This window comes from Pseudopodoces humilis, chromosome 7, assembly GCF_049639895.1.
Source record: "Pseudopodoces humilis isolate 2021_Gansu_Grassland_sample_001 chromosome 7, ASM4963989v1, whole genome shotgun sequence".
Taxonomy (NCBI): Eukaryota; Metazoa; Chordata; class Aves; order Passeriformes; family Paridae; genus Pseudopodoces; species Pseudopodoces humilis.
Window position 1 is genome coordinate 56,637,537 of NC_142206.1, and position 27,172 is coordinate 56,664,708.

The window sequence follows — 27,172 nt, forward strand, 5'->3', positions numbered from 1 at the left end:
TTCTTTGTGCCTCAGTTTCTCTTTTGGACTGGGAATGATGCTAGAGATGATTTTTTCCTCTCTACAGTGTGTTCTGGAGGGGCTGTAAGGCCACTTGTGACCAGTCACATCTGTCTCCTGCAGTGCACTCAGTGCCTCAGGCTTATTGTAGCTCATTTAACCTAAACAGCAATGGTCACAGCCAGGCAGTGCTTTGATAAAACACCCTCCTGCTCTGTGACAGCCTCAGTAGCCCACTGGCCCTGGAAGCTCAGGTCCCCTGCAGCTGGTGTGCCCAGCCCGACTGGCCATGCCAGAAATCAGTGTATTTTACCCCACCTACAGAGCAGAGTTGCCATGAGAGGGAGGGCAGGATGGGTGTTCCCTGCACTGACTGGATTTCTCTTTGGGAGACAGGACAGGCAGCTGCCTCCTGCTCTCATTGTGCTCACATGGAAACATGGAACCAGTGCCCTGGGTCAGAGCAAAGCCTATCTCACCCACCATCCTGCCAGGGAGTGTAACCAGCTGTGGGTATTCAGGGAAATGTGAAAGCATCAGGGCTGCATGGAGGTATCCTTCCCTTGGCTACATCCACCCAGCCTTATCTGGCAACAATTTAGGAATTTTCTGCTCTGGGGGATGCCTTTGGCACGTTGCTGTTAACCCCAGACAGGTGGGTCCTCTGAGCCACTTCTTCCCAGATAAAATCAGGCCATGGAAAGTCTGGTGAGTAATACCACCTTCCTCTGGGGTGAATAAAATATATTCCAGGCTATATGCTGTGCCCTTTTGGATTGTCCTGGCTCCTCTGAGGACATATCCATTTATAGCAGCCAGGGATTTGGGCTGCAGTACCTTTTTATTAGGAATAAACGTTGATATGCTTTGTCTTTTCTCTGTAAGTGCTCCAGGCAGGGCTAGTTAAACCTGCTGAGGTTCACAAGCTGCAGGAACATGAAAAGAGCCTTCCTCTGGGGAAACTTGCTTTGGTCCAATCAAGATGAGGGATGTTGTTCAGGAATGGTGGGATTTCTAGTCTTGCAGACCAGACTAGCTGGTCAATGAGATTGCTTCTGGTCTTGAAATGAATGTTAATGAACAGCTGTTTAACAAAGGCACTTTTTTTTAGTAATTAATTTTGTTGTTTTTTAAAAAAAATGAGATCCACATCTCTGCACTGAATCCCTGGAAGACTGGAGCCAGTCATATTCTTGTTTCCAGACCAGCAGGGCTGTCTTTCCTTGTGTAACTTCATCATCACCTTAAGCCTTTCACTTTCCCTCCTGACTCCCTCTGCCCTGGCTGCTGGACCAGAGGGTGCACAGCTCATCATCTCCCTTGCCAGTGTGTTGGTTGGTGTTTTTCCTACCTGAAACCTCCTACAAGGTGCATGTGATTAGCATCTGGGAAAATAAACACAAAAGCACACCACCCAAAAGGATGCCGTCAAAATACTTTGTAATACATTTATTTTGTTAAAATAAACTATGTACAATAAATGATATTAATGTGCATTGCAATATACAGTAATTACATGTTTAAAAGATGATAAACAAAAGAGTACAGAATTATGTGCTGTAAATAGGAAATTAATAATGTTTACATGATTTTTAAACTATGCAGAACACATTTGCTTGAAAACTGAATTTCCTTGGTTTGAAATTGTTTTGCTTTCAATTCTGAAGATTTGGTTAACCTTTGAAAAAAAGGCATACCACTCAAAGGTCAGACATACTGTTTTAGTGCCCATCCTTTGGTTTCACCAGCCCCATATTCCAGCAATATTGCACACAGCAACTTTTAAGAGAGAAAAATTCTGTTGCACACATCAAGTAAGTGATTTTTTTTCTCCTAACTTGCTAAGACCTGACTGGTGATGAGTTAGGTCCTGATTTGTGTTGAGGTCATTACATCTGCTTCACAAACTCAGCCATAATAACTTGCTGAATTGTTAGTTTTAAGCATTTCTTAAGTAATAATTTTAAGCATTACTGTTAGGTAAGCACAAAAAGAAAGGAATGAAATGTCCTTGTCTTTGTGTTCCTGGGGGATCAGAGAACCTCTGTGCAGTGAAAATCTTGTATTTGTGTAAGTGCATCAGCATCATGACATATTAAACTGGATTCAGTTATCCTTGCACTGCCTCTCTTCTCTACAGAGAATTCCTCCCAGTCTTGAGGTGCTGCTGAGCCCCAGGTACCCAGGGGTGACTCCACAGAGGCACTTCCCAGCCCATTCACCAGCCCCAGTCCATATTTTTAGGGGCATCAGGACCATCATACCATGTCTTCCTCTGTAGCATTTCCCACCTGGCACCCAGGGCTTGGGTCACTTCTGCTCATGAGTGAAGAAGACTTTGCCAGTGTCTTTCCTCTCTCACATAACTTTTTGTTATTGCTTATTAGTGAACTAACATTTACAAGTGTGGGGAGAATTCGGGCTCATTTGCTCCATGCTGACAGGGCAGTTCAGTGCTTGCCAGGTCTGTGATGCAGTTAGAGCAGCTGCCTATTCAGGGGAAAAGTACTGAGAGAGACAACATGATAGCCACACTCTGGATAGGATTTACCCACAATCTACTTTGACAGACATCAGACAAATTTTTCTACATGTTATCAATACAAACAAATGTTGTGTTGGAAGATCTGGAAGCTGTAGACTTGTGACAACTGTTTACTCTGAATTCATTAAATCCAATCAAAATCAAAATTCACTAGAGTTGGTATCAGTGAGAGCTCAAACTGACCTTCACCAAAACCATATCAAACCTTGTGTCCTGAATGGGATGAGATGAAATTAAGTGACAGCAATGAGTTTAGGGTCTTTAAGCAAAGATAACCGTATGTCTTGAATATTACTCTGTTAATGTAACCACTTTCATCCTCAGCTCAGTTGTGGTTGAAATGAGCTGTTTCAGATCCAGCCTCCAAAGGTGAGACCAGCAAAGTCTTTGGATGCCCCAACTCCTTTCAGGAGTCCTTAACCAGCAGCCAGAAGGTATAAAAGATTCTTGGACCTGGCTCAGTGTATCTGTGTGCTCAAAGCTTGGTCAGCCAAAATAAAAGGTCAGGAAAAGAAGAAATATAAAGAATCTCAAACATTTTCCACACTGGTCATGTGTGGACCCCACTGAAATTTTCCATTGCCTTCATGAGAACTGAAATGAAGCCACCACAGAGCATCTTTGAAAATCCCACCCTACCATTATAGTTAGGAGCAGCCAAACACTGCATTATGGTCTGTAAAATGTGGAAAGGGATGGGGATCCATATTTTCAAAGTTAAAGAGATTTTTCACCACTGACAGCAGTTCACATGTTTTTTTGCTTGTTGCTCTGGGTTTCTGAACTAATTTTCCTCTTACAATGAACTTCTGACTCTTTTTGCTGTTATGGTGTGGTTCCTGGAACTGCCCAAGAGAATGGATTTTTGTTCCCATGTTTCTGACAGCTTTAACTGAAACAAAGAAAAGAGAATTTGAAGATTTTTTTCTGTTGTTCTAGTTATGGGTGTCCCCTTAACATCTTAAAATTAAATTTAAGGTTTAGGCTCAAACTGATTAATTGTGGCTCTGGGCCCTAATTTTGCAGCTCCCCCCTGAAGCAGAAGTGATTCTGTTGCATTCATGACTTCTAATTGGTGATTTTGTCCTGACTTTTGGATGCAAAAATATTTCTATTCCTGTTTTGTTTTGATAGGTGAAGACAGCTGAGATCACAAGCCACTACTGAAATCAGTGGGAGGCTTTTTCCTGCTTTCAGATGGTCTTTATTCATGAAGAGGAAAATAAACATTCATAGTGGAAATTTGTCTTCATTTTTGCAAAGAGCTCAAATGTGTCTAGAAGTTATCTGACGTAGGTCACTCCATGCTCACCTCCTGTCACAGCAGATGCTCCTCCAGTCCCATAGAGTTGTGAACCAACAAAATGTTCTGTTATTTCCAGACTTTCCTTTTTTAATGTAGGATAAAACAACATTACAGGTCCTCCTCAGGGAAAAAGAAAATACATGGAGAAAGGCATGTGCAGCCAGATTCCTACATTCTACCTCTTTGCTTAACAAATGGTCCCTGGGTCAACGTGAACATATGGATTGCTTTCTTGGAAAAGACAAATGTGCTTTTAAACAATCCTGGCCTGAGACAGATTGATGCCACTGCAAATTATTTTTAATCCAGATGAGGTTTCTGTGTGGTGAGTCATGAGGTATTTGCTGTGTCACTTGGTGAAAAAAGGTACAGGGAAAGGTCACGGGCGCTAAGCATGGTATAAAGCAGATGGGCATCTTTCATATATGAATTAAAGGGAGAGACAGGCTGCCCAGGGAAGTGATTGAGTCACCATTCATGAAGGTATTCAAAAGAACACAGACCACCAACACTAGAGCTGCTGGAAGAGGTTCTCTGGTAATTAAACTACAAGGATTGACCACCAATCAGCCTCCCTCATGACTTGAGCAGTGCCAGTGGGACTGAATGAGACATGAACAACTTGGAGCCAGTTCCTTGTAAAGTGAGATTCTCTTCAGTATGAGGAAGACTGCCAAAATCTGTCCCTTTAATCAAAGTATTTGGAATAACTTTATTTCATATTAGGATACAGTGCTATATTTAATTCTGTGTCTATTTTGAATGCTTTGAGTGCTGCGAAAGAGAAAAAAGGTGAGAAATGTCAATGTCAGCTGCTGAAATTATTGTTTTATTGTCATACTGGACTTGGGGTGAATTCTATATGTACACAGGGTGTATATCCAGTTGAACAAATGAGAATGGACCTGAGTGGGGTTAGAGCCTTGCTTCTGCCTTCTCCCCAACTTTTCAAAGTTCTGGGAGGCAAAAACTGTGAGTTTTTGTGGGGCCTCCTTCAAGTCATGCTGGAAGTGGCAGGACTGTCCCAGTTCCACTGTCCCGATGTTTTCACAGGGCACTGAAAGGCACAGACATCTGTAGGTGATGTGACAGCAACTCTGATGAATTGAGATCTCTCTCAAGTACCTCTAATATCTCCTTGCAGGAGTTTGCATGAAAATACTTTGGGAACTCTGTTTGGAACTGCAGCTTCAGGTTAAGAACTCTTGGTAGAACAGGAAGGTTTCAGAAGAGGCCAAAGGAGATGGGTTTTACAGGATCCAGCAAGTTTCCCATAAGTTGTGAGTGCTTTTGAAATGACAGCAGACTATTAGCAAAGGCAGGTCTGTCAGGAAAGGCTTTGACATCAGCTGCATTAAGGGGACGTTGTCAAATAAGTTCCAGGGATGGTTTCTAACCTTTATGACTCTCCTTAACAGTGTTCCTTTTAAGGTGAAATTGGGATCTGATTTCTAGCTCATCTCACAGTGAGTAAACCCATCTCCTTTCACCTGGCAGTCCTTTATCGATTTTCTTTCCTTATTACTAATGGTGCTCGAAAATAACTTGAAGTTTATATCTGTGGCCTTATGCCTGCACTTGCACTATGTCTGGTGTTGTGGTTTTTTCTGAAAATAAGCTTTGCTGCCTGTTCACACACCATCTGTTGCTTTTAAAAAAGGCATTAAGTATGACTTGCCAGATAGTCAATGACTTTCCTTACATCTGCCTACAATCCCTTTCTAAAGCCTCTTGGCCGTGCTGTCCCTGCCTCCCCAAAAAGTAGTGTAACAGGGCAGATCCTTGAGAAATTTCCACATTTCATAGACAGGTCTATGTACATAACCTAATTCAGGAATAATGTTTATGGGACCTGCATTAAACATGGCTTTTCAAAAAGCATTTATTTTTGCTGAAAAAAAAATTAAAGTAAATGGAGTGCAGAGGCCATTTCCCAGTGGATTGTGACCACTCTCCCTCTCTTGCAGCTCCCAGAATTCAAATTTTGGTCAAAATTAGTTTGAAAAACTTGACATTTTGCTGCCTCACAAGCTTGACATGCTCCATTTTGTAAGTGCAAAGAAACCCCTGCTTAGCCTTAACATTTTTTGTATGTATATTAAGACTTTTCTATCTGCTTCCTCTATGCAAGGATTTGTTTAGGATGTTGTAGTTTAACACATTACGATATTTTAGCATTTTAGCTTCTCCATCACCATATGTTTTGTAGTTAATCTCCCTCAAACCACTGCAGTTGCATTAATGCTACAACTTCCCACTTGATTTTTGATTTTACTGCCAATCCTATGCCTTTCCATTAAGATTAACAATCACCCCTGGACTCAGTGGCACTCAAAAACCCAATTTGATTGTTTGTGGCTTTCCCTGATGCATGCCAGGGTGCTCCATTTCACTTTTCCAGTGTGCTCGTTACGTTAGGATGAGCTCAGCTGACACCCTGGATTTTCTATTTCCTCTATTTCCACATTTTTAAGGTCTAAGAAAACCAGGCAGCTCCAACCTGAGCATTTGCATCGTGTTTCAGCTAAACCAGACTTCACCTTCTTCCACCAGAGACTCATACATCACTCTCCAGCAACCTACATGAGCTAAAACAATAATCTTAATTAACTTTCACTGAAATAAAAGGCAGCACAGTGCAGATATAATTTCCCTGAAATCTGTTAAAGGCTTTTTTTTTTTTTTTTGTAGTTTCAGTGGGCTTCCAGTCATGTTGTAAGCCTAAATACTAATTTATTTAATCCATGCATCATTCTCCTCATACTCCTCTAATATATTTTTACACTTTATGGTTCATCTGGTAGTGTCCTGTTGAGGTGAACACTCACTGCTGTGCCTGGGGATGGACACAAACTCTGTGGCATGGCATGGACCCTTGTGCCTCACCCTCAGCCAGGCCATCTGACCTAAATGCCTGGGGCATAATAAAACAGAAAATATGCACAAAAAGTCACCAGCAATGAGGAGAACTTGTTTGTCTCAGGTATGGCACAACTGTGTTTTCATCCATGTTTGTGAGCAAGGGGAAAGGGACGGTGAGGGGAAGCCACTGGGTGAAAAAAGAGCAAAGCATTTGCATCGAGTCTGATGGATTTTGTCAGAACTCTTGACTTCTACCCAGAAATGTTTTGGGTTGTCAGAGCTGTTTTCTGTAGCTGTCCATGGTAAAATGGGGGCTGGAATTAGATGATCTCTGAGGTCCCTTCCAGCCCAAACCATTCTACAATTGTATGAAGTGGAATGTGTGCTGGAGGAGGGGCTCAGATCCATGAGCTTGGCCCTGATGCAGGACTGGGCACTGCACCAGGCCCGGTCCCTTCCATGTGCCCTGGGTGCCCTTCCCTGCTGCAGTCAGTCATCGCTCTGAGCAGCACCAGGGCTGGAGTTCCCTGGTTTGTCTGGTGTGTTCTCAGTCAGGACACTGTGCTTCCCAAGAGGAGAGGGCTGCCAGCCTCCTGAAATGGTGCAGAGGGGAGCAGGGCCTGTGCCCCGGCCTGGGAGGATGCGCTGCTGTCGCTTGCTCCCTCCCGGCACTTCTGGGCACGCTGGCTACAGACACAGCTTTTGCAAGGAGTTACATCTTCAAATCTGTGTGTGCCAGTGCTGTGATTTCCTCCTTGGGGAATGAAATCCATGACAAGACAGTCTGGTGGCACTGCCAGAGTACCCAGAGGCAGAGCAGTAACAAGAGGCCCTTTGAGTTCACCTCTGAGTGCCGGTGTCGCTGTGATGTGCAAAGCTGCAGGATCCCGGGAGAGGCTTTAGTGAAAAGGCACAATTTCCCCAGCAGCAAGGGGAGATCACAGGAGCTCCCCTTCCCCTATGGGCTGCACTTCCCATCTCTGTGCTGCTGCTGCAGCCATCATCTGCTGCTCGTGGAAAAGTCTGCTCCTGAGGACTGCAGCCACGCTGCTGCTGGAGCAGCACCCTCTGTGAAGATGGAAAAATGGCAGCAGAGAGAGAAGAAATGAATAGGAGGAGGGAAGCTAAAAGAAGTCAACAAGTTCTCAACTCCATTTTGATGAGGTTTTTTTACAGAAATACTTCATAAAAAAAGGATAATTTTAAGGCAATTGGATCACCTCAAAGCACTTAAAGTCAGTATGACCTTTGGCTTTATTTAATTTTTTTTTTCTATACTTGGCTGTTGGGTGAGATTTAGAAATCCAGCTGATCTGTAAGGTAAATTCTCAGTTGCCATGGCAATGTGTCTCGTTCTTGTTCTCAGTTGGAAGAGAGATTGTTCCATGCTGCTATTTCTTGTCTAGGGTGATATTCTTTGGTGGTAGATTTTCTTTGTTTCAGTACATTAATGCTACAACTCTGTACTTCCCTTCCCAGCTTACGGAAACATGGCTCAGCCTGAACATTCCTCTGTAAAAATACAGTTATTTGCATTTTTTTTTAGTTGTAAGAACATTCCTTAAGTCTGGAGGTAAATGTTGATCTGTTTTGTTAGCTTGGATGCAGCAACATCCTGGTGCTGTGAAGTTTCACCATTAAGTGAAAACAAACTGGAATCACTCCACCTTTGCTTCCATGTGGTTTGAAGAAACGAAAGTATCTCCTGAACTAGCAAGTCTTATAAAAGAGAAGCAATTTTAAAGTACATCCTACCTATAGTGTATGTCTTACATATCCTATTTCTACAGACCTCCATGTGCTTTCAGTCAATTCAGATTCAATTCCTAAGGTCTGCAAATTCCTAATTTTGATCAATTCTTGCTTAAGGCCACAAAAGGAGTTTCTCCTGCTTCTTTTGCTGTCTTGAGCTCTTTGCTTTGTCACAAGCCACCTTCACCTTATTCCTAAGGTGGGGAGCCAGGCAGGCATCCTGGTTTCTGTTGGTGCAGTCTGCAGCAGTGGGAACAGGCTGCAAAACAGCTCTGGAGGGTTAGGAAAGCACAGAGACAGGAGTTGGCCAAAGGTGATACAGCTTGGAGGTTTCACAGAACGGAGAGCTCCTATATTTGGGTTAGAAGGACCCTATTCTGGTCTTCTTCCCTGTTTCAGTTGCAAGTGACCTTCATTTCCTTTCTAACCTGCTTGGTTTCACTGAAATCAGCTGGCTCTGCTTCCCAGGGCACATCACACCAGGGTGCAGCATCTGTGGCACTTTGCACACCGCTTCTTCTTCTTCTTGGGGTGGAAAATGGTCATGATTGCCTCATCAAAGACAGTCTTAAGGCCTTTCTGTGTCAGGGCTGAGCACTCCAGATAGCACTGGGCTCCGATCTGAAAGAGGGAAAATGAGAGTGAGTGTCCACTTGTTGGAGAGACAGGGTGATGCTGTTCCAGCAGCTTTCTACGTTTAGAAAGGGGTCAGACCATTTCTCTGTTTTGTGTCTGGCTGCCTGTGGGATGAAGGGACAAGCTCATGTGGTCATCCTGGGCAAGAGAGCAGGAATCAGCATCAACATGAATATCTCACCACATGGGAGTGAATGGGCTGCAGGAATTCCCTGCATGACCCTCCAGACAGAGAGGGGGCTGCACCCATGTTTGAGTGCTGGACCAGGAGCTTGGCTTCCTGCCTGTGCAGCTGGGGAGGCTTCAAGGAAATGCTGGGTTGTAGCTGAGCCACTTCACACACTTGCCTCTTCTCCCCTGAATTGTCACTCATGTGTCCTGTCTCCTCCAATGCCAGGAAGCTGCTACCTGGGGAGGGCTTCTAGCTGTTTTCTGGGAATGGGGAAGCATCATTTTGAGATAGGAGTCTCCGGGGTATGCTGTCATGATACAAACACCCACAGAGGCCTGGGAAAGCAGCCTCAGCTTATTCAGCAACCTTGTGGCTTATTCAGGTTGTTCTGCTCATGGATGCTCTGATTTTGAGGTCCAGGGACAATAATAGAACCTGCAGCATATAAGGGGACAAGGCCAGGATCCAGAATTCTGCATCCCAGGGCTTGGGGAGTGCTTCTGACCCCCTGCCTTTCCAGGAGAAATGTACAATACCACAGAAACTTTGGGAGCACCTTCTCTGCTGTCTGAAGTGCAAGGGATAAGTGGGAATCCAGTTGTCTGTGCTTTTGTAAGGGACAGGGAGGAGTGTGACAGGAGGTGGCTTGGCTGCAGAGAGGGGTTTGCCACATGCATCTCCTGGCAGAACCCTGAGCAAGAAACTCCTGACTTAGATAAAATAGGCAGTAAAATCTGTTTTGATGCCCATTTGCCACCTGCTGCCCTGTGTTCTTCAATGCTTTTCTTAGAGCTTGGTCATGTCACCTGCCAGAGATCAGAAGTGTTTGGGCAATTCTCTCTGACCCATGGTGTGATTTTTGGGATTATCTTGTGAATGCCCAGGAGGTGGACTTGTTGACCTTTTTGGGTCTCTTCCCACTCAGGATATTCTATGTTTCAACTGATACTGCAACAGAAGTGCAGGCTCAGGGATCACAATGTGTGCCCTGGGTCCAGCCTGTTTGAAGAGAGGCTTTAATCTCTGTCTGGCACCAATGGGCTTTGGAGGAGCCTTGAATGAAAGAAACCTGGTGGAAAGCTGAGATCAGTCAGCTTCACATGGCATCAGGAGAAGCTGTTACCTCCTTTGCCAGCTTCACTCCATGCTCATAGGTGAGTGGTTTCTCCTTCATGTAAAGCAGCCGCGCCAAAGTCTTGGGATCATCCCGGAGGTCAATCTAGTGGAAAATACACAAAATCTGTGCTGTAATTCTTGAGGCTGATATTCATGGCTTTACAGACCAACATCAGGGCATATGTATCACTTTCTACTCAAGTGATACTTCAGAAATTAATTTCATATTAATTTCATACTTACCTTTTTTTTTTTTTCAGTTTACCATGAATTAGTTCTCCTTTGCAGGTGCTCAGATGGGTGTGCTACAGGAAGGAACCCCACTGGTAGGGGAAGTTACTGCAACCCTGCACTTCATCACCCAAACCCCACCCTGACAGGCCAGACAGGCACAGCTCAGTCTGACTTGAAACCAAATCCTTTATTTCCACGGAAGACATCAAAGTAAGGCATTTCAAACCTGTCCATTTTCAGACTGTGTGATCCAAAGGATAATGCTTTTATTTTTAAATGGGTGTTTTAGATGATCCCAGTGTAGAAAACAGTGTTTGAATTATTTGCCTTTCCTGTGGCATGAAGATTTTGGTTTTGACCAGAATTTTATCTGTTCTCTAATTTGACTTAGGTTACTGTCCAGTGCTCTGAAATTTTCCATGTGGTTGGATCCCTACCCTCACAGTCTCTATCCATTTTGTGTCTTGGTAACAAACCCATATTTAAGGCATTTTTATTTGATTGACAGATTCATAGATTTTAAGGCCAAAATGAAGAGGTTTGATCATTCAGTCTGACAATCACTGTAATACAAACAGGATGGTGAGTCACCAGTTGTAATGTTGATGTAAAAGCGTAAGGAAGGCTACTTCCTTCCCATGTCATTTGGCTAATTACTCCCATTCTTAAAATTCAGTTTGAAGTTTATCTTCAGCTTCTAGCCACAAAGTTTGATGTTTTTTTTCTCCTCATTAGAGACCTGTATGACAACTTTTCTCCCTATAGGTATTTATGACTTGTAACCACATTAACATACATTTGAATAAAAAGATGGGATGATTGCTAGTCTGGACACTTGCATGTTGGCTTCCACTCCCTGTGCCTGAGTTTTCCTATAATGGGAAAAATCTGGCTGAATTTCCCATGAGTTAAATAGGAAAGCTTTCCAGAGAGCCCAGGTAAAAGCCTGGGAGAAGCTTTACCTGAGTTCCTATGAGGACGTAAGGCACATTGGGCATGCAGACCTTCAGCTCGGGCACCCACTCCTCCTGCACGTTGTGGTAGGAGGCAGGATTCACCACCGAGAAGCAGATCAGGAACACGTCTGTGTTGGGGTAGGACAGGGGTCTCAGCTGGTTGTAGTCCTCCTGCCAGGGGAGAACAGCAAGAGTGTCACAAGGAGGGGATGGCTGCAAGTGGGGTGTGATGAAGTGGTCTACACTGTCCGTACTCATTCACACTTCTAAGCTCCAGGTGGCTGCTGGAGAGAGGGGGGAACCCCCCTCAGAGTACAAGGGTGCTGATGTATCAGCATTTTACCAAAAAGAGCTGAAAGATGCCCCATCTCTGGAAGTGTTCAAAGCCATACTGGATGGGGCTGTGAGCAACCTGGTCTAGTGAAAGGTGTCCCTATCCCTGGTGGGGTGTGTGTGGGATTAGATGATTTTGAAGGTCTCTTCCACCTCAATCATCCTGTGATTGTGTGAACAAGTTTTGTTTGTGTTATCTGTGGAGAGGTTGGTGCAGAAGGGGATGCTGTATAGCCCTGCATGGTGCACAGCAATGTGCCAGTCTGCAGAAGACACTCATCCTGAAAGCAGAAATCAGATCACAGCCAGCCTGCAGCGCCTGGGTACTACTGTGGGTGATTTTGTGTTTCCACAGGCCGTGGATGGTGGAAGGAGAGGTGTTTTCTCCATGGGATGGTGGTGAAGAGGGTGAACTTTCAAACACTCGAATCACAGCTGTGATATGTTGTGAGCTGGCTTTGATAGCTGAATTTCAAGGAAGAATTTAGGTCTGTTTGTAGGCTTGAGAAGCTGAGAGCAAGCAGAGGTTTTGCAAGCCAAGTGAAAGGGACAGCCTGGCTCTTTCTGACAGTGAGAGCATTTGTAGCTGTGTCTGGTGGGTGCTGTTCAATGAAACCTGTTAGAAAACTTCAGTGCAATGAAACAGATGCTTTTTAGAGGGGATACATCTGTTCCAAAGACTGTTTTAGGGAGTCCAGAATTTTAAAAAAGGGGAAAGAAACATAAAGTTGGAGTGTGGGAAACAATAATACATGCTGCTGTCAAACCTGACTGTGATGTAGATCTGGAATTCGTAGTTTCTGCATTCTGGACAAGTCTCAAATCTCTGAAGTCTGGTCAGTTTGGTTATAACTGTGTGAAAATGGTGTGGATTTGCTTTGCATATTGGACTAGTTAATAAAAGGAAATAAATCTAGCAAAAGGGTGGAAAAAAGACTCCTGGGTGCTGTTTCTCAGTCTTGAGAACATTTTAGGCAGGGAAAACCCACATTAGGGGCAGGAACAATGCAAGGTGCTGTCTGTCCTGCAGGAGAAAGTGATGCAGGACTGTATCAGTGTGTGTCAGAATAGATGATGTTTCAGTGCAGCCTTACTTCTGCCTTGCTCTGATTGAGTCAACAAATGTGAGGACTTAATTGTGAATTGAGATTGGTAGATCACTTTTCTAAAGTCTCTTTTTCCCTGACTATACAGTAATGAATTGACCCAGACTACTTCTGCATCAGCACTAGTTTCTAAAATATACTAATAAATTACTCAAAAACTGTTTGCACCAACTCTTTCTAAAAAAAAAAAAAATCCTCAAATCTTTAATTATTTATTCTGAAAAGAAGCATGAGCCCAAATTTAGCTCTGTGTCAGGAAAGGAAAGTTTAAAAAAGCATCTTAAACACAAACATTTTGTTTTGTTTTGTCTAACTGGGTGTTCATTGTCCCAAGCCCACTTTGACAGGAAGAGTAAATCCTCATTTACTACCTCCAGCCCTCACAGTCACAGTATTTGGGGTAAAACCAGGGTATTTTTAACTGACATAATGATGTCTTTCCAGTGGCATAGGAAGTGTGGATCTCAAGAAGGATTTACAAGCAGAAATGTTTGGATCTATCACCTCCCAAGAAAGTGGATTCTCTACATTCAAGGAATAGCAGGAAAAAGCCCCTCAGAGGTGTTTGTGGGAACACCAGTGATGCAGTTCATGAGGAAGCAAAGTCAGTGACAGGAGATTTATCCAAAGCTCTGGAGATGTCAGCCAGCTCCCAGCAGAAGTTAACAGAGACAAAGTAGATGCCAAGGTGATGGGATCAGAGGAGAAATTGCATTGTAGAGACAGTTTTATGTGGGTGCTGTGGGTTAGGAAAGCCTGGCTTGATTATGGGACATTATTTTAACCCAGAACATCAAACCTGAGATTGATTGTGGCACAGCCACCACGGGCTGATACCGGGTGCAAGGCAAAGATCCTTTCTGTGTTTTTGTTTTAGCTGCTGCAAGCCAGGCTCCCGAACGAGCCACGTGGTGGCAGCAAGCCTCAAGGAATCCTCATCTAGGAGTTTTGGGAAGAAATTGGCTAGATTTAGCCAGTTTCAATATTCCAGACGTGTGTATTTAGAGGGGCTGGGACTTACCGTACCATTAAAACTACAGATTAAAGCCACGAGCACTCTGCCCGGCTGTGACAGCTACAGGAGCATGCATTTAATTATATTTTCATTGTTCCTTCTGAATCCCTAGAAAATCCTTTTTCAGGAAGAGCATTCCTGATTTGAGCTATTAGCACAGAGCATTATATAAGTTGTAAGCAGGGACAGCCATACATCTCATAGCAGAGGTCTCACCTCCCACCGGGGCACATGGAATTTTTCACAGATGGGTTAAAACACAAATATCATGGATAAGAGTCAATCTGGGCTCCTGTACATGCACAGAATTCTCCAGACCACATCACAAGGACCTCTTCTCTGTACCAGCTCTCCAGGAGAAGGCTGTAAAACCTTGCAATGGACCTTTAGAAAGGACAGCCCTATAGGGTCATTTCTCATTCAGAGATGGTTGAAGCTAATAAACAATATAAAAAAGGGGCTGGACATTTATATGGGTATGGGGCACATCCAGGGAGGGCTGCTGAAGAGAGTGACTGCTGTGTTTGGGAAGGGACATGAGTCCTTGTGGGCTTGGGCTGTGGCTGATCAATAATTTATATTTATCTATTTATTTTCCCAGATCATGCTTGCATTGTGCTGTCTGCTATTTAGGGAGCTGGAGGCTTCCCAGTTAACTCTGCCTGGCCACTGTTTTGGCCTGGAAATGCCAGTGCCAGACCTGGCCTTGCTGTGTTATCTGCCTGTGACTTGCCAGGGCTGAGATCAGCTGTGCTGCTCCCTCTCCTCCATCTCTGCTATCAGCTCAGCAGTGTTTGGGCCCCAAAAATGTAGCAAAACTGTTTTTTTCTTTTTGTTTTTATGTTGTTGCTGTGTTGATCACTTTTACACTTTGCTAAAACATTTTGCACCTGAGTCCAGCCCAGCAAAAAGACCACAGTTTTTCCTCCTAGAACCGTTTGTGCTAGGGATACAGAAAGCCAGATACCTCAAATCTGGGGTCTCTGCCAGCTCTCCCTTCAGGCTGACAGAGGGTCCTGCTGCAGGAGTACATTTTCCAATTGTTATTTCATTAGCATATGTTTTATAGCATCGCTGTGTCAAGGGCTATTTCTGGCTATGACTTCACACTGATGCCTTTGGAAAGCCACACAGCACAAGGAGAAGGAGGGAGGAAACAACCCAGATGATCTGTTGTTATAACTGGAGCATGTGGGAAGCATCATCCCTCCAGCCTCCATGGAGACAATCTAGTCATCAAGGGCTGATTCACGCTCTGAGCTCTGGCTAGATGGCCACATCCTCTGGACCAGGGTCTGGAAGGGACATGAGCTTGGTGAGTTAGAGAAAAGGTTTGGAGGCAGGTGGTGAACTGTCTAGTTTGAAGCAGGGGATGGCAAAATGATGTGGAGGAATGGATGGAGGGGTGAGACTTGTCAAAGAGACAGCTGAGTGCTCCTTCTGGCTCAGGAGGACAAATGAGAGGAGGTGTTGCTGCGGAAATGGGTGGCAGGTGGAACTGTCAGCCCTACAAAACAAGTAGGAATATTAAGGCATGGGGTGAAAACTGACTGGGAACTGAATATAACTCCAGTCTGGCTCTCAAAGGCTTGCAGGGCTGATGGATCGTGACACAGGCTCGGAGTTTGTGAACACAGAATAAAAGACTGAACAGACTTTGGACATGGGGCAATGACTTGAGTTATATTTTGGGATTGGCTTTTGGATCATCTGGTTGCACCATGTGGATAGGAAAGATGTGTGGTCTGTGAGGGCCACCAAACCAGCTAAGACTGCTTCTGCCTACAGAAGCATGATAAGAATAAGATTAAAGAAAGTGAAACCCGAAGCATCAAAGCCCCAGTTCTGCTGAGTGCAGGTTTTTTTTGTAAGTGACAGTCTGTTCTGGTGGGGGTTTTTTGATCTCTCTGCATAGTGCTGCAAAGTATATTCTGCAAGCAGTGGCCTTTTGCAGACAGGAGGGTCTCCTTCTGTGCTGTTTGTGCCTTTCATAGCAGTCAGTCATGGCCAAAACCAGTACAGACACAAGAAGAGCTCCTGGTGAAAGCAGAGCCCTACACCCAGGGCTGCTGGAACCCAGAGAGAGTGAAGCAAGTTCCCAAATCTGCTTTCTCTCCTCCTGGCTTCATTGTCAGCTCTGACTGCAGGAGTTGGTGGATGTGAGTTACAACATTCCCAGTCTGTGAGGAACCTGGAACCTGCTCCCTCCACTCTCAGCAGATGATTTTTTGCAAGATTTCTCTGCAGTCTATTCCCCTTTCTTTATTTTGTCACCCACCAGCATTTGGAGTCAGGAGAGGGAAATTTCACCACAAAAAATGTATTGCTCCCTGCACTTCCTTCTGCCCTTCTGCTGGCAAAGCAATGAGAAATAATTTCTCCTCCTCTCCAGGAGGTTAAATTATTCCTCAAGCTTTGAGTGCAATCACACCACATCAGAGTGTGGACAGTGGAAACAGCAAAAGCATTCTAAATGTAAGTAGGGATGGGATAAGATGGGACACAGACTCTCTTGTAATGGACACCCTTGTCCTGGGAGAACATTAGGATGTTGGGATGGATGCAAACCTCGCTGGGTTACCACTTAAAAAGTCAGCAGCTGGTGACTGATAGACTGGTGCTGAATTATACCAGTTTTCTGCTCTTGAAAATGGGAATTATTCTCTGTATCCTCAATGCCACCATGTGGCAAAGGTAAGAAAACACTGACTACAAAAAACATTGTATTTGCCATAGGAGGTGGATATATGGGGTGTTGCACAGCCTCATCAGGCTTTGTTTTTTTGATTAGGAAAAACACAGTCTTAGGAATGAGTGTATTTATATGTACTTTACTGCTGAAACAGACTGAAAACAAAAGGGAGAAGGTCAGCAGCTCAGACATTACAATTCAAAACTGATTGTTATTATTTGTGAAAAAGCCCCCAACAAAATCCACAAACATGAACAACAAACCTCAGTGTATGATAGCAAAAAACAAACCATAGGAAAGGAAAATGAGAAATGTTTTGCAGTCCTTTACCTGCCCTGCAGTGTCATAAAGCCCCAGCAAGTGTTGTTGTCCTCCCACAGTCACGGTTACTGGAAGAGAGAAACAAGAAATGTTGTTTATGCACAAGCCAGTGGCCTCATTTTGATGTGTTTTAATCCCAAAATGCCAGCAGACACATTAGCACATGTCCCCCATTGGGCATCCTGAACCAAGCACATCCATTCAACCCAAACTAAAGGCAACCTAAGTCACAACAAAAGCAAACCCGTTATGTCAAGATCTTATTTCTGTACACACAGCCAAGGGTGATGAGCTGCACACACTGCCATCAGGATCCCAGACACAGGGGCACCTTTGCCTATCTCTACTGTCACCAACCAAACATCCTGGACTTGAATGGATGCCTGCCTCCCCACCATGGGCATTGGGGTGGGGTGGTCATGGATCACTGGGAGGGGTTTTTTATTATTTCATTTCTTCCAGGCTGTGAAATGTTGCAGGTATTTAGTGGCAGTATTTAGTACCTAGGGCTATGTGGTGGATGATTTGAAGGACAGGAAGGAAGAAGAGCTTGAATATTTTCAGGGATGTTGACCACATTCTGTTGCAAATGAAAGAAAGCATGGCTTAATTTGCTGATCACATCCAGCATATTTACTCCTTTAGCAGAAATCAGATTGAACTTCATTTTGAGCCCAATGACAAATTTGACATTGACAAAAATGTTTTCTTATTGCCTTTGGATGAACCCCATTACTAGCTGATTCCTGTAACCAGTGGTATTTTGTGTAAAGGTCATGATCTGGGTTAATGACATTTAGTTAACCAGTTAATCTGCTTAAATCATTATTACTCAACTGGGAAGAAAGGAGGGCAGTCCAGTTCCACCCATTAGTCAACAGGAAGCTTTCAAACATTTGTCAGGAAGGTTGCTTAAAATAATGATATTGTTGCAGCATATGGACTATTATTTTTTTTAAACACCAGGACAAGTGGCTGAACATAGGAATGAACATAAAGCTTTGTCAGGAACGGGGGAAGAGGCTCAGACTGGTGCCCATCAGGTGATCACACTTGCAATTAATGAGGGCTGGGAATGACTAATAGTTATTTTGGACAAAAAAGGAGACTTGAAAACATCACCCAGTATCTTGCTGATTTTTTTTTTTTTTTCCTGATAAAATTTGTAGTAGAAAAGCAGCTACAAATTTATGGAATTTAATAGCTCCTGCACTTGGGAACAATGTTCTGTTTGAAATCCCTTGGACTGAAAGCCTCTGCCAGTGTGACTGGACAGGCTGACTATTCAGCAGCTTTATTTGATTGCAGAGAGACACAGTAGTGTTGTCAGCACATAAACAGAGCAAACCTGATGTCCTGGAAAGCTCAGTGAGGAGCAGACTTGCTGATGAGAGCAGGATGGGCTGCACTCAGCCACTGCTGGGGCTGCCTTGTGATGTGCATGGGAAGAGGAGGTGGGCAAGGGGAGGGACCTCCCTCTCCTCACCTCAGAGGTAGCTCTGCACAGCTCCCAGGGGGAACTCAGGGACATTGGGCATGGATGCCCAAGGGTGGAAGAGCTTGGGGAAGAAGTACAAGAGTGGGGAGATGGGCACCGACACAAACAGGAGACAGTCCGGATGCTCCATCCTCTTTCTTCAACCTGACTTGAATAAAAAATTTAAAATAATCCTCCCTGGTGCCATGGTTTTCAACTTCTTGTGGTCTAGGGAATCCCAGAATGTCCCAGCAGGGGTATGAACTGTGTAAGTTCCTGGCAACACTCCTGCTTTTCTTAGCTGCCTTCTCAGAAGCAGTGGGGGTTACAGGTGGTCAGCACAGCTCACCAGAGACAGTGGGAAATGTGCTTTGTTTTCCCCCCAGTTGCAACCTTGGCAAGCCTCCAATCCGCCTTTGTGCCAAGAAATGCAGGAGCCAGACCTGCTCTGCAGATTTTACTCTTCTCAAGGACCAGCTGTGGGAAGATGTACCCTTCAGCTGAAGGCAATTTTCCAGCTGCAATGCACAGCTGGCCGAGGTGGTGTTTAGAGGACACGTGGTTTCTAGGACTGCAAACAGCAGTTGCACTGTCAGTCCTTGGTGCATTTGCATGGAGCCCTCCAAAGTGGGAAGCTTAGGACAGCTGTGAGGCACATGGAGGTGCAGGTCAGCTGATGTTTCTGATGAATATGAAGAGACATGTGCCATACATCAGTGCTGACAGGGTTATCCAGCTCTGCCTCTTCTGCTGGCTCACCCTGAGCACAGACAAACTGGGTTGGGTCCTGCTTGCAAAGATTAGCTCACGTCTTCAGCGCTTAAAAAACTTAAAAGCTGCCCTGGAATTTACTCTGCTGTGAAGCTTTTCTGGCCCATTTCTTACTTGGTGGCATCTGACTGAGAGAGCTGCACTGGCAAAAAGCCCTGGTGCAGATACAAATTGCTGCTGTGTTCCAGTAATTAATATGGTTTGGAGATAAGCTGTTTGGATAGAGGATCAGTCCACCTCAAGCGTGCTACGCTTTGCCAGAAGGATATAACTCTTAGACTCTTATCTGTGTTTTGTGGTCCATGAAGTCACAGTGGATGTTTTGCAGCAGGTCTGTGGAGCCACACACTGAGCAGTGATTGATGGTTTGTGCAGTTCAGTTTGGCTCTTGGTCACCTCTGGGAAATGCTGAGGGGGAATAAAGAGATTGGTGGTGTCCTACCATTACTCTTCCCCCACACCAGGGATAAGAATTGCAAGGGATCTTGGAAAAATACATCCTGAATCTACCAAGCTTACATATCACACTTCAATTTTCCTTCTAGCATCTTGTCCCTTATGGGTCCTGCTGTGAATTTCTGCATTGCACCAGTCCTATATTTTTACTTTTTCTCTTTCTTTTTCTCCCTTTCTTTCCTTTTCACTCCCCCCCACCCTTTTTCTCCCCCTCCTCTGCTTTTTCTTTTGCCCATCAAACTTTATATTTTCTTTCTTCTTGTCAATTGTCCTAACCTGTCTTATCATCAGAAGATATTCTTCCTGCCCATATCACCTTTGAATCTGCAACTACCACCCCAGCAAAACTGCCTTGTTGGCTAAACCTTGAGTGTTGTCTTTGTTTTCCTGGCTCTAAATGCAGTGGGGACCAAATGGCTCACACTGGCAAATCAAATGATCCCTGGCTCTTGAAACAGTGACGTCCAGATTAATGTATTGGTGCTAAAATTTCCACCACACTTTCAAACAGGCAGAACAGATGTGAAAACAAATGGCTTTTGCCTGTGAAACCTTTATGGTGTTTTTATACCATGAGTTTATCACTCTGCCTCTGTCAGGCAAAAGTCTATTTGGAGTATCCATCTGATGGGTCACATTTATAAGCTGAGATTGCCCTGCTAGATTTCTAGGCCTGACTTTTGGCTTTATTCCAGTTTACTCTTACTTACCCTGTTACTATCTTTTCCTGTTCTCTCAGTGGACAAGCCTATGGGAAGCCAATGAGCAATTCCTTCCCAGGCACTGGGGTAATGCAGGATCCTTTACAGGACCATGAACTCGACTTTATGAGCAGTCTTGGAGTAACAAGACAAATATGAACTCTCCTTGTTATTTACTGACTATATTGATATATTGATTAAGCACTGAAACGACCTGGCCTTTAACACTGAGTGCAGTAGGGACTGTAGTAAAATGAGGCTGAATATTTGCACAGTCCTGGCCCTCATTTCTCCCCAGTCTGGGTTGCACCAGATGATGCAGCAGGGCAGATGTTCCCCTCCCATCACTAGGTGGTTTTAACCAAGTGCAGAATGTCTAAAACACTGCTTTAAAAATAATTGCTAGGTTATAAACTAGCTGGGTATTGCTTACTAGAGTTTGAATAATTATTTTGGGTGACTTCCAAGGCTTTGTCACAGGTCTGTGTATCTGGGGTTCTGCTAATGGACCTCAACACAGAGCTTGACCACCACAGCAGAAGGGCAAGGTGTAGATGGATATTGTGTGGGATGGACCTGGTGTGTGGACCATGAACTGGTCTGAGCTGGGAGCTCTATTTTTAAATCTGTGCTTAGTTGGTGTTTCTGGGCACAATGTGACAGTTTTCATTGATGTTCTTGATGCTCAGATTGCTCCAGATCCACCTGTCAGTGGCCAACCTTTGCCAAGCTCTTCTCCCATTGTGCTTTGCTTGGTAACTTTTCAGGACTGAACTGCACCCGTGGAAGAGCCCTTCAGCCAGACAGCAGCAATGTTCATGGCCTGCACTGACAGAAATGGGACATAAATTGTCTGCTGAACTCTCAGAAGCAACATGGAGCAGAGCAACACATAAATCTCTGGTATGACACCAAGCTAGGATGAAATATCTCAGCCACGCTTAGCTGTGGCATGGGAGAGTGGATTTGCACATCAGGGGGAATTTTTCCGTGCCAGTGAAGAAGTGCTTGCAGAACCCAAAGACTGTGAAACCACCAGCCAGAATACACAACAGCCAAGCAGTGTCTAACGTGACATCAGATGGGAAAAGTAACCTATTTATTCTAGTGCCTTCCTGCCAACAAATTAAGGTCCAGCTTCTTCAGAGAAAGAAGCCAGAAGTCTGTGAGCAAGCAGGGATAGTGGCACCTGCCTGGGTGGAAAGACTTTCTCATGGTTTTGGGCAAATTAGTCTGCTTCAAGCCTCAAATTTTCAGAGGGGCCATCTGCCCTAGCCAACAAACTCTGAATATTAATCTGTGTATTTGTCTGCTCACTATGATTACATGTACCTGCTGCATGTTACTGAACACAGACTGATCATAAAATGATAAAGCAACTGGGATGGAAGGGACTTTAAAGACAGTCTAGTCCCCAGCCCCCTGCCATGGGCAGGGATATCTGGCACTGGACCAGGTTGCTCAGTGCCCCATCCAGCCTGACCTTGAACACTCCATGGGATGGCCACCCGTATAAGAACAACTGCAGTTCTGGTTGACCTGCTGGCACTAGAAATGCCCAAGTCTGTTTCTTTTTCAGCTGGGAAAAAAGATAAAATCAGAACATGCACAAAAAGACAGATCTTGGTCAGCAAGTTCCTTCTAAGGCAACTTTCAGGGTAATTTCTGTGATGTGAAGTTGCTTATGCAGTGAATGTGGTCCATTCTCCAGCAGCTGATGTCCCTGGGGATACTGACTATATCGCTGGGTATCATTTTTCCTTCCTAAATGCAGTTTTGTGAAATTTCCTGTAATGAACTGGGAATTCCCCTCCACTCTACAGATGTCTTCTGCTCTCTAGAGCTTACCCCAGACAGGAGAGGAGTGTTCTGGTAGAAGTTTGTTTGAGGAAGAGTGATTTCAAAAATCTGGTTTATAAATTGTCTTCTTTTTGTACTGCATCGCTCCTAAATAAGGGTCTCTGTGGTTGGAATTTGGGATCCCTGTCCCAGCTAGGGACTGAAACTCAAAAAACACCTCAGAGGCATTTAGATCAAAGATATTCAGATCTCTAATTCCCTTTGGTTCCCATAATGGCCAGGCATCCAAGTAACTGAACTGGAACTACATATTTCAGGCTTTAAGAAATAGGACCTTTGAATATTCCATAGAAAACAAAGTGAATGTGGGCAGTGCATTTTTATAGCACCTTCTAAGTGTCTCATGTGCATTTCTGAATCCTATTTTGGGTAATATTTTTCTTCAGAATATCTTTCTTTAGCTAATCCAGGTGGAGAAAATAAAACTCAGGGATTAGGTGTCACACACTGCTTTGATTTTTTTTGCATCACTGTCTGGGAAACTTAATTTCTGTTGCTGTGGACCACCCTTCAGAAGATGTTGCACTGCTGCAGCTGAAGGTGGGAATGCTCTGGAAACTGCAAATCAAAGCCCTGGGGATGCTACAATCCAGCAGCCACCAAAGGAAGACAGTAAAAAAGAAAAAGAAAAGAGTAAGAAAGACCTTTAGGACAGACATCCAGGCCAATCCATGGCAATCAGCTCAGCTGAGCTCTGTGACTGGTTGCTACTTTAGCCAGAAGGCTCTCTTGCAGTGTTGCCTTTGGAAATACCCCTTTTGCTTTGGCTGAAAGGCAATCCTGCAATATTTCATGGCCAACACATCCAGGGCAGGTAAGAGCTGGTGGTAACACCTAGAGCTGGTGTTACAGAACCCTTGGCTCACTGAGGGTCTGTGACTCAAGCCTGGCCCTTCCTTCACTTCCATGCATAGGGGTCATCTCCAGGAATTCAAGTGACTTGATGCTCAAGGAATGTCCCCCTGCTCCCTCCTTCATGATGAGCAAAATTTGATTACAGCCAAATCAATGTTCTACCCCAACCCTACAGCTTAGCTACATTCTTCTGAAAAGACAATCAAAAGCATGCTATTTTACCCTATAATTGGCCTAAATACCCCACTTTATATGTAAATTTTACTAAATGCTTTTAATTGCTCCTGTAATCATCTACCACCAGTCACACACAAACCTCTGAGAGCCAGTGGTTTCCAAAATAAGGGCTCTGGGTAAACCTCACCATTTCCTGTCACCTCATCAATGGATGAGATCTATGTTCTGCTGAGCAAATACTTCTGCCCATCTGATATTTACAGTATCTGAAAAACATTTCCAGTCTGTTCTCTGTGGTGGGAGCACAGAGGCCTCCAGGGCTGGGATTCAGCTGATTTCACTCCATGTAGCCCTTGGTCTAATGAGGTGGTGAGGAATTTGCTGCTTTGTCTTTAGGCCACAGACATGTAGTGATTCTAAAGCCAGATAGGATTCATAGCATCATTTATTCTGCTCTAAAAAGCTTATCTAGCTTATCTTCCTAAAAGGCATATTTTCTTGTTCTTGAATTATTCTTGCATCTGTTTTCCAAATTTTTTGTTGAGCAGTTGCTGTGACCAGACAGTGTGGTCTAGCAATGGTTTCAATAATGATCTAGCCAGAGGTAACATGACTTTCCTATTCCTACCTGTCATCCCCCAATGGCTCATCTAAAGCTCTCTTTGGTTGATTATCCTCATTATTTAAAGACTCTTGCAGTACTTTATTCCTTTCTTAAGGCTAAAGTCCAGTCATTCTTGGCTTTTGTATTTGCAAGCCTTTTTATTACATTCTTTTTTAACTCTGTGACTGAGTGGAAAATCTGGAGACTGTAACTCCAACACCCACTGAAGGCATCTCACAAAAGGGGAGGGGAATGGCCACACTCCTGCAAAGTTCCCAGAGCATTGTCAAACATTAAAGGTTTTCTGGAAGTCAACATTAAAGGCTTCAGGAAGTCTGGGGTTGGCTGTGCAGTGACAAACTTTTTCAAGAGAACGTTTCAGGTCAGAGGAATGATATCTAAACACTTCTCAATGTTCTCTTTCCAGACACACCTCCATTGCCTCTAGGGACTGCTCTAGGGCAATACTCTTCACCCTGGGCTCTTATCTCTCACACATAGCAAGGGGTACCACCTCCCTTCTTCCTTGTCTGTACAGGCTTGAAGATTCCAGTGGAATTAGTGGGAAGATGCCCAATCCTGACTCGTGCTGCAGCCTCACTGGGGAAGGAGGCTGGCACCAAATGACTGCTCTGTTGTCCCATTCTGCAACAGCAATAGATTCATGTAGACAGTGCCATCCTAGAGGAGGATTCACAACTTGTCCTGTGTGGTTTTTCTGGAACCTGAGAGAAAAAAACTATTCAGATCTTCACATCTGGGTGTTTGCTACTCAGAGACAGCCAACAGAGGAGATGTAACAGTCCACCAATCATTTTTAATCAAGCAGCTCAAATGAAATGTTCTAAATGTTTCAAAATGCATTGAGAAGTCAGACTTCAGTGCTGGCCAGCATGCATGATGTGGAACACAAAAGCAGTGGAGGTTGATTAGGAAAATGAAACAGAATGAATTTAGTCCAGAAATGGATGAAAGAGAATGGAAATTCCCAAAGCTTTCAGAGCAAGCTTAACACTACATCACGAGCCAGCTTCTTCCCAGGCCGGGACATTACTTATTTATAGACAGCATGAATGAAGTTGATTTATCAGAACCATCGACCTCATTGTTTGTAAAATCAGCACTGGAGGATTTCCCCTGTATCCCCATGAATTATTGCTGGGCTAATCAATCCTTGAACAAATTCAGCTCCACTGATAGCAGAGTCCAAGGAACACTGGGGTCTCTGTTTGCAGGAAAACTGTGCCCAGCTTCCCCAGTAACACAGTGTGGAGGGAGCTCTTGGGACCTCAAGGTTATGCAAAGCCACGCTGGATGGAAAAGGCAAACATGATTACAGTGTTTGGGGAATTGAAGAGAAATTGATAATTGTGTCCAACACAGTGTTTTGTTAGATTCCCTTCTGCCTTAAATGGAGGGTTGAGCACTGCTACAATTTTCTGGGTGTTTCAGCTCCCTGTGCACAATCAGCTGTCCTCATGGAAGGCAGTTCTGCTCCTGAGCTAGAAAGTAATGATAACTGCCCAGATAAATGTAGTAAATTTGCAGGCAAATAGGCTCTGATGTGTGAATTTCAATGGTAATCTAATTGAAGGTCTTTGTGCTCTTTACTAAAAGTTACAGAACTAAATCCAACCAAATGCAAGACAGAGTAACAGCTGTAGCACTGAGCAACAGAGCTAGATAGAACCTGATCACATTCTTAAAAAAATGTGATTGTTCCTAAACAATGAGGAATACTGGGTATTATCTTAATCCTGATGAGGGGAAATGCCTTTTCTGATACCATGTGATTGTCTGCGACATTGAGATGAAGAAAGAACAAAATTTTGGCTATGACTGTAGTGTAAACTTATTGCAAAAGAAAAAAAAAGGCAACATGTAGATTTTTAAAATATTTTTAGCTCTACTACATATTTTTGAAACTTCCATCACTCTAGGACATTATTTAGGAAAATCTTTTTTTCGGAGCTGGGTTTATAACTCAAGTCAATAGCAAACACAGTGAAGCTCTGAGATTATTGAAGTGTAACTGATAACTGGAGTATCTTTATTAGTATTTTAACTAGTTATGCTGACCTGACTGATACTGCAGCTTTTTCAGTTTCTTTTAATACAGATAAAGTCAGTCAGGACTCTTTAATATAATCTTGAAACTTAACATTGAAGGATATATTTGGAGCCTCATAACAGTGATGCTGAGATTACGGTAAGAAGAGAAAGAAGTGGGAATTTTCCACCAAAGACAAAAAGTGGGAATATAGGGAGAAAAATATTGGAATAAAGAGAGCATTCAACCATTTTCTTGTCTCCTTTCTCATGTGAGACAAAATTCATTCCTTTAACTCAGTTGAGTGCTGGGGAAAATAATATCCCCAAAGTTATGTCAGGCATCTGGTTATCAAGGGAACATGAGACTTGGTAAATAGCATCAGAATAAATGGGAGATTAGTGGCAAAATGAAACAAATTGCACTGAAATGTATCCTGGCAATACACAGGGTGTTTCCCAGAGCATGGGAGGACAAGTCTCCCTGTGTGGCTGGGGGGAATCAAGGCAGCTCATCTCTACACTTCTTGCACTGTTCAAAGGTGAGAATTGGGGGATATTTTTCCCTGGAAAGGAGAGGAATGCAGCCTGGAGAGGCAGTGCTGCCTAGTAGTGCTGTCTCTTTGCTCTAGGAGTCCTTCTTAAACCTTTGGTGGTCTGCTTTGGTCTGGGTTAGATGACAGTGGGAGCAGATAGCGCTGATGGAAGGGCACAGAAAATCAGCTCTGCAGTGGGTGGGCTGTTCCCACTGTGGGTTGGACCTTCCAGCAGTGGAGTGACTCTTTCCCAGGGACTTACACTGGCAGAAGGCCCTACCAACACTGGCAGAGCACTATGGCACATCCTACCTCCACCAGGTGTGATTCAGGGGAAAGAAAAGGCTTTTTTCTTTTCTTACCATCATCTTCAACAAAAAGTACAGACACCAAAGCTAGAAAGGAAGAAAAAAAAATGCCAGATATACAAGATGGGGACAAGAGTGTGTTTTCTATAAGAACCTGATATTAGGGGAAATATGATTTATAATATATATGGGAATATAAATCAGGAAGCAGCCACATTTTGGCTGTTTTTGGTGCCAGGTAAGCTGGGCAGGCCTGTCCTGAGCTGGCTGTGGTACCCAAAGTCAGGATGTGTCTGGTGGCTGGCTGAGGTGTTTCGCGTGCTGTATTTGGG

General features: G+C 44.0%; 1 protein-coding gene across 3 annotated transcripts in view; it reads right to left on the reverse strand.

Moving 5' to 3' along the window:
- Window positions 1-1,423: 1,423 nt before the first annotated feature.
- Window positions 1,424-27,172, reverse strand: part of RHOJ (ras homolog family member J) — a 70,575-nt gene continuing 44,826 nt past the window's right edge. For 2 of the 3 annotated variants that reach the window (XM_088057259.1, XM_014249909.2), the window contains 5 exons: window positions 26,895-26,927; window positions 17,056-17,114; window positions 11,586-11,750; window positions 10,397-10,492; window positions 1,424-9,086 (listed from right to left, as the gene is read on the reverse strand). In XM_088057259.1, coding sequence (XP_087913385.1) covers window positions 8,940-9,086; window positions 10,397-10,492; window positions 11,586-11,750; window positions 17,056-17,114; window positions 26,895-26,927 — 500 coding nt within the window. In that variant the 3' untranslated portion in view covers window positions 1,424-8,939. The remainder of the gene's footprint in view (window positions 9,087-10,396; window positions 10,493-11,585; window positions 11,751-17,055; window positions 17,115-26,894; window positions 26,928-27,172) is intronic. The other variant, XM_005520054.3, reaches the window with a different exon arrangement.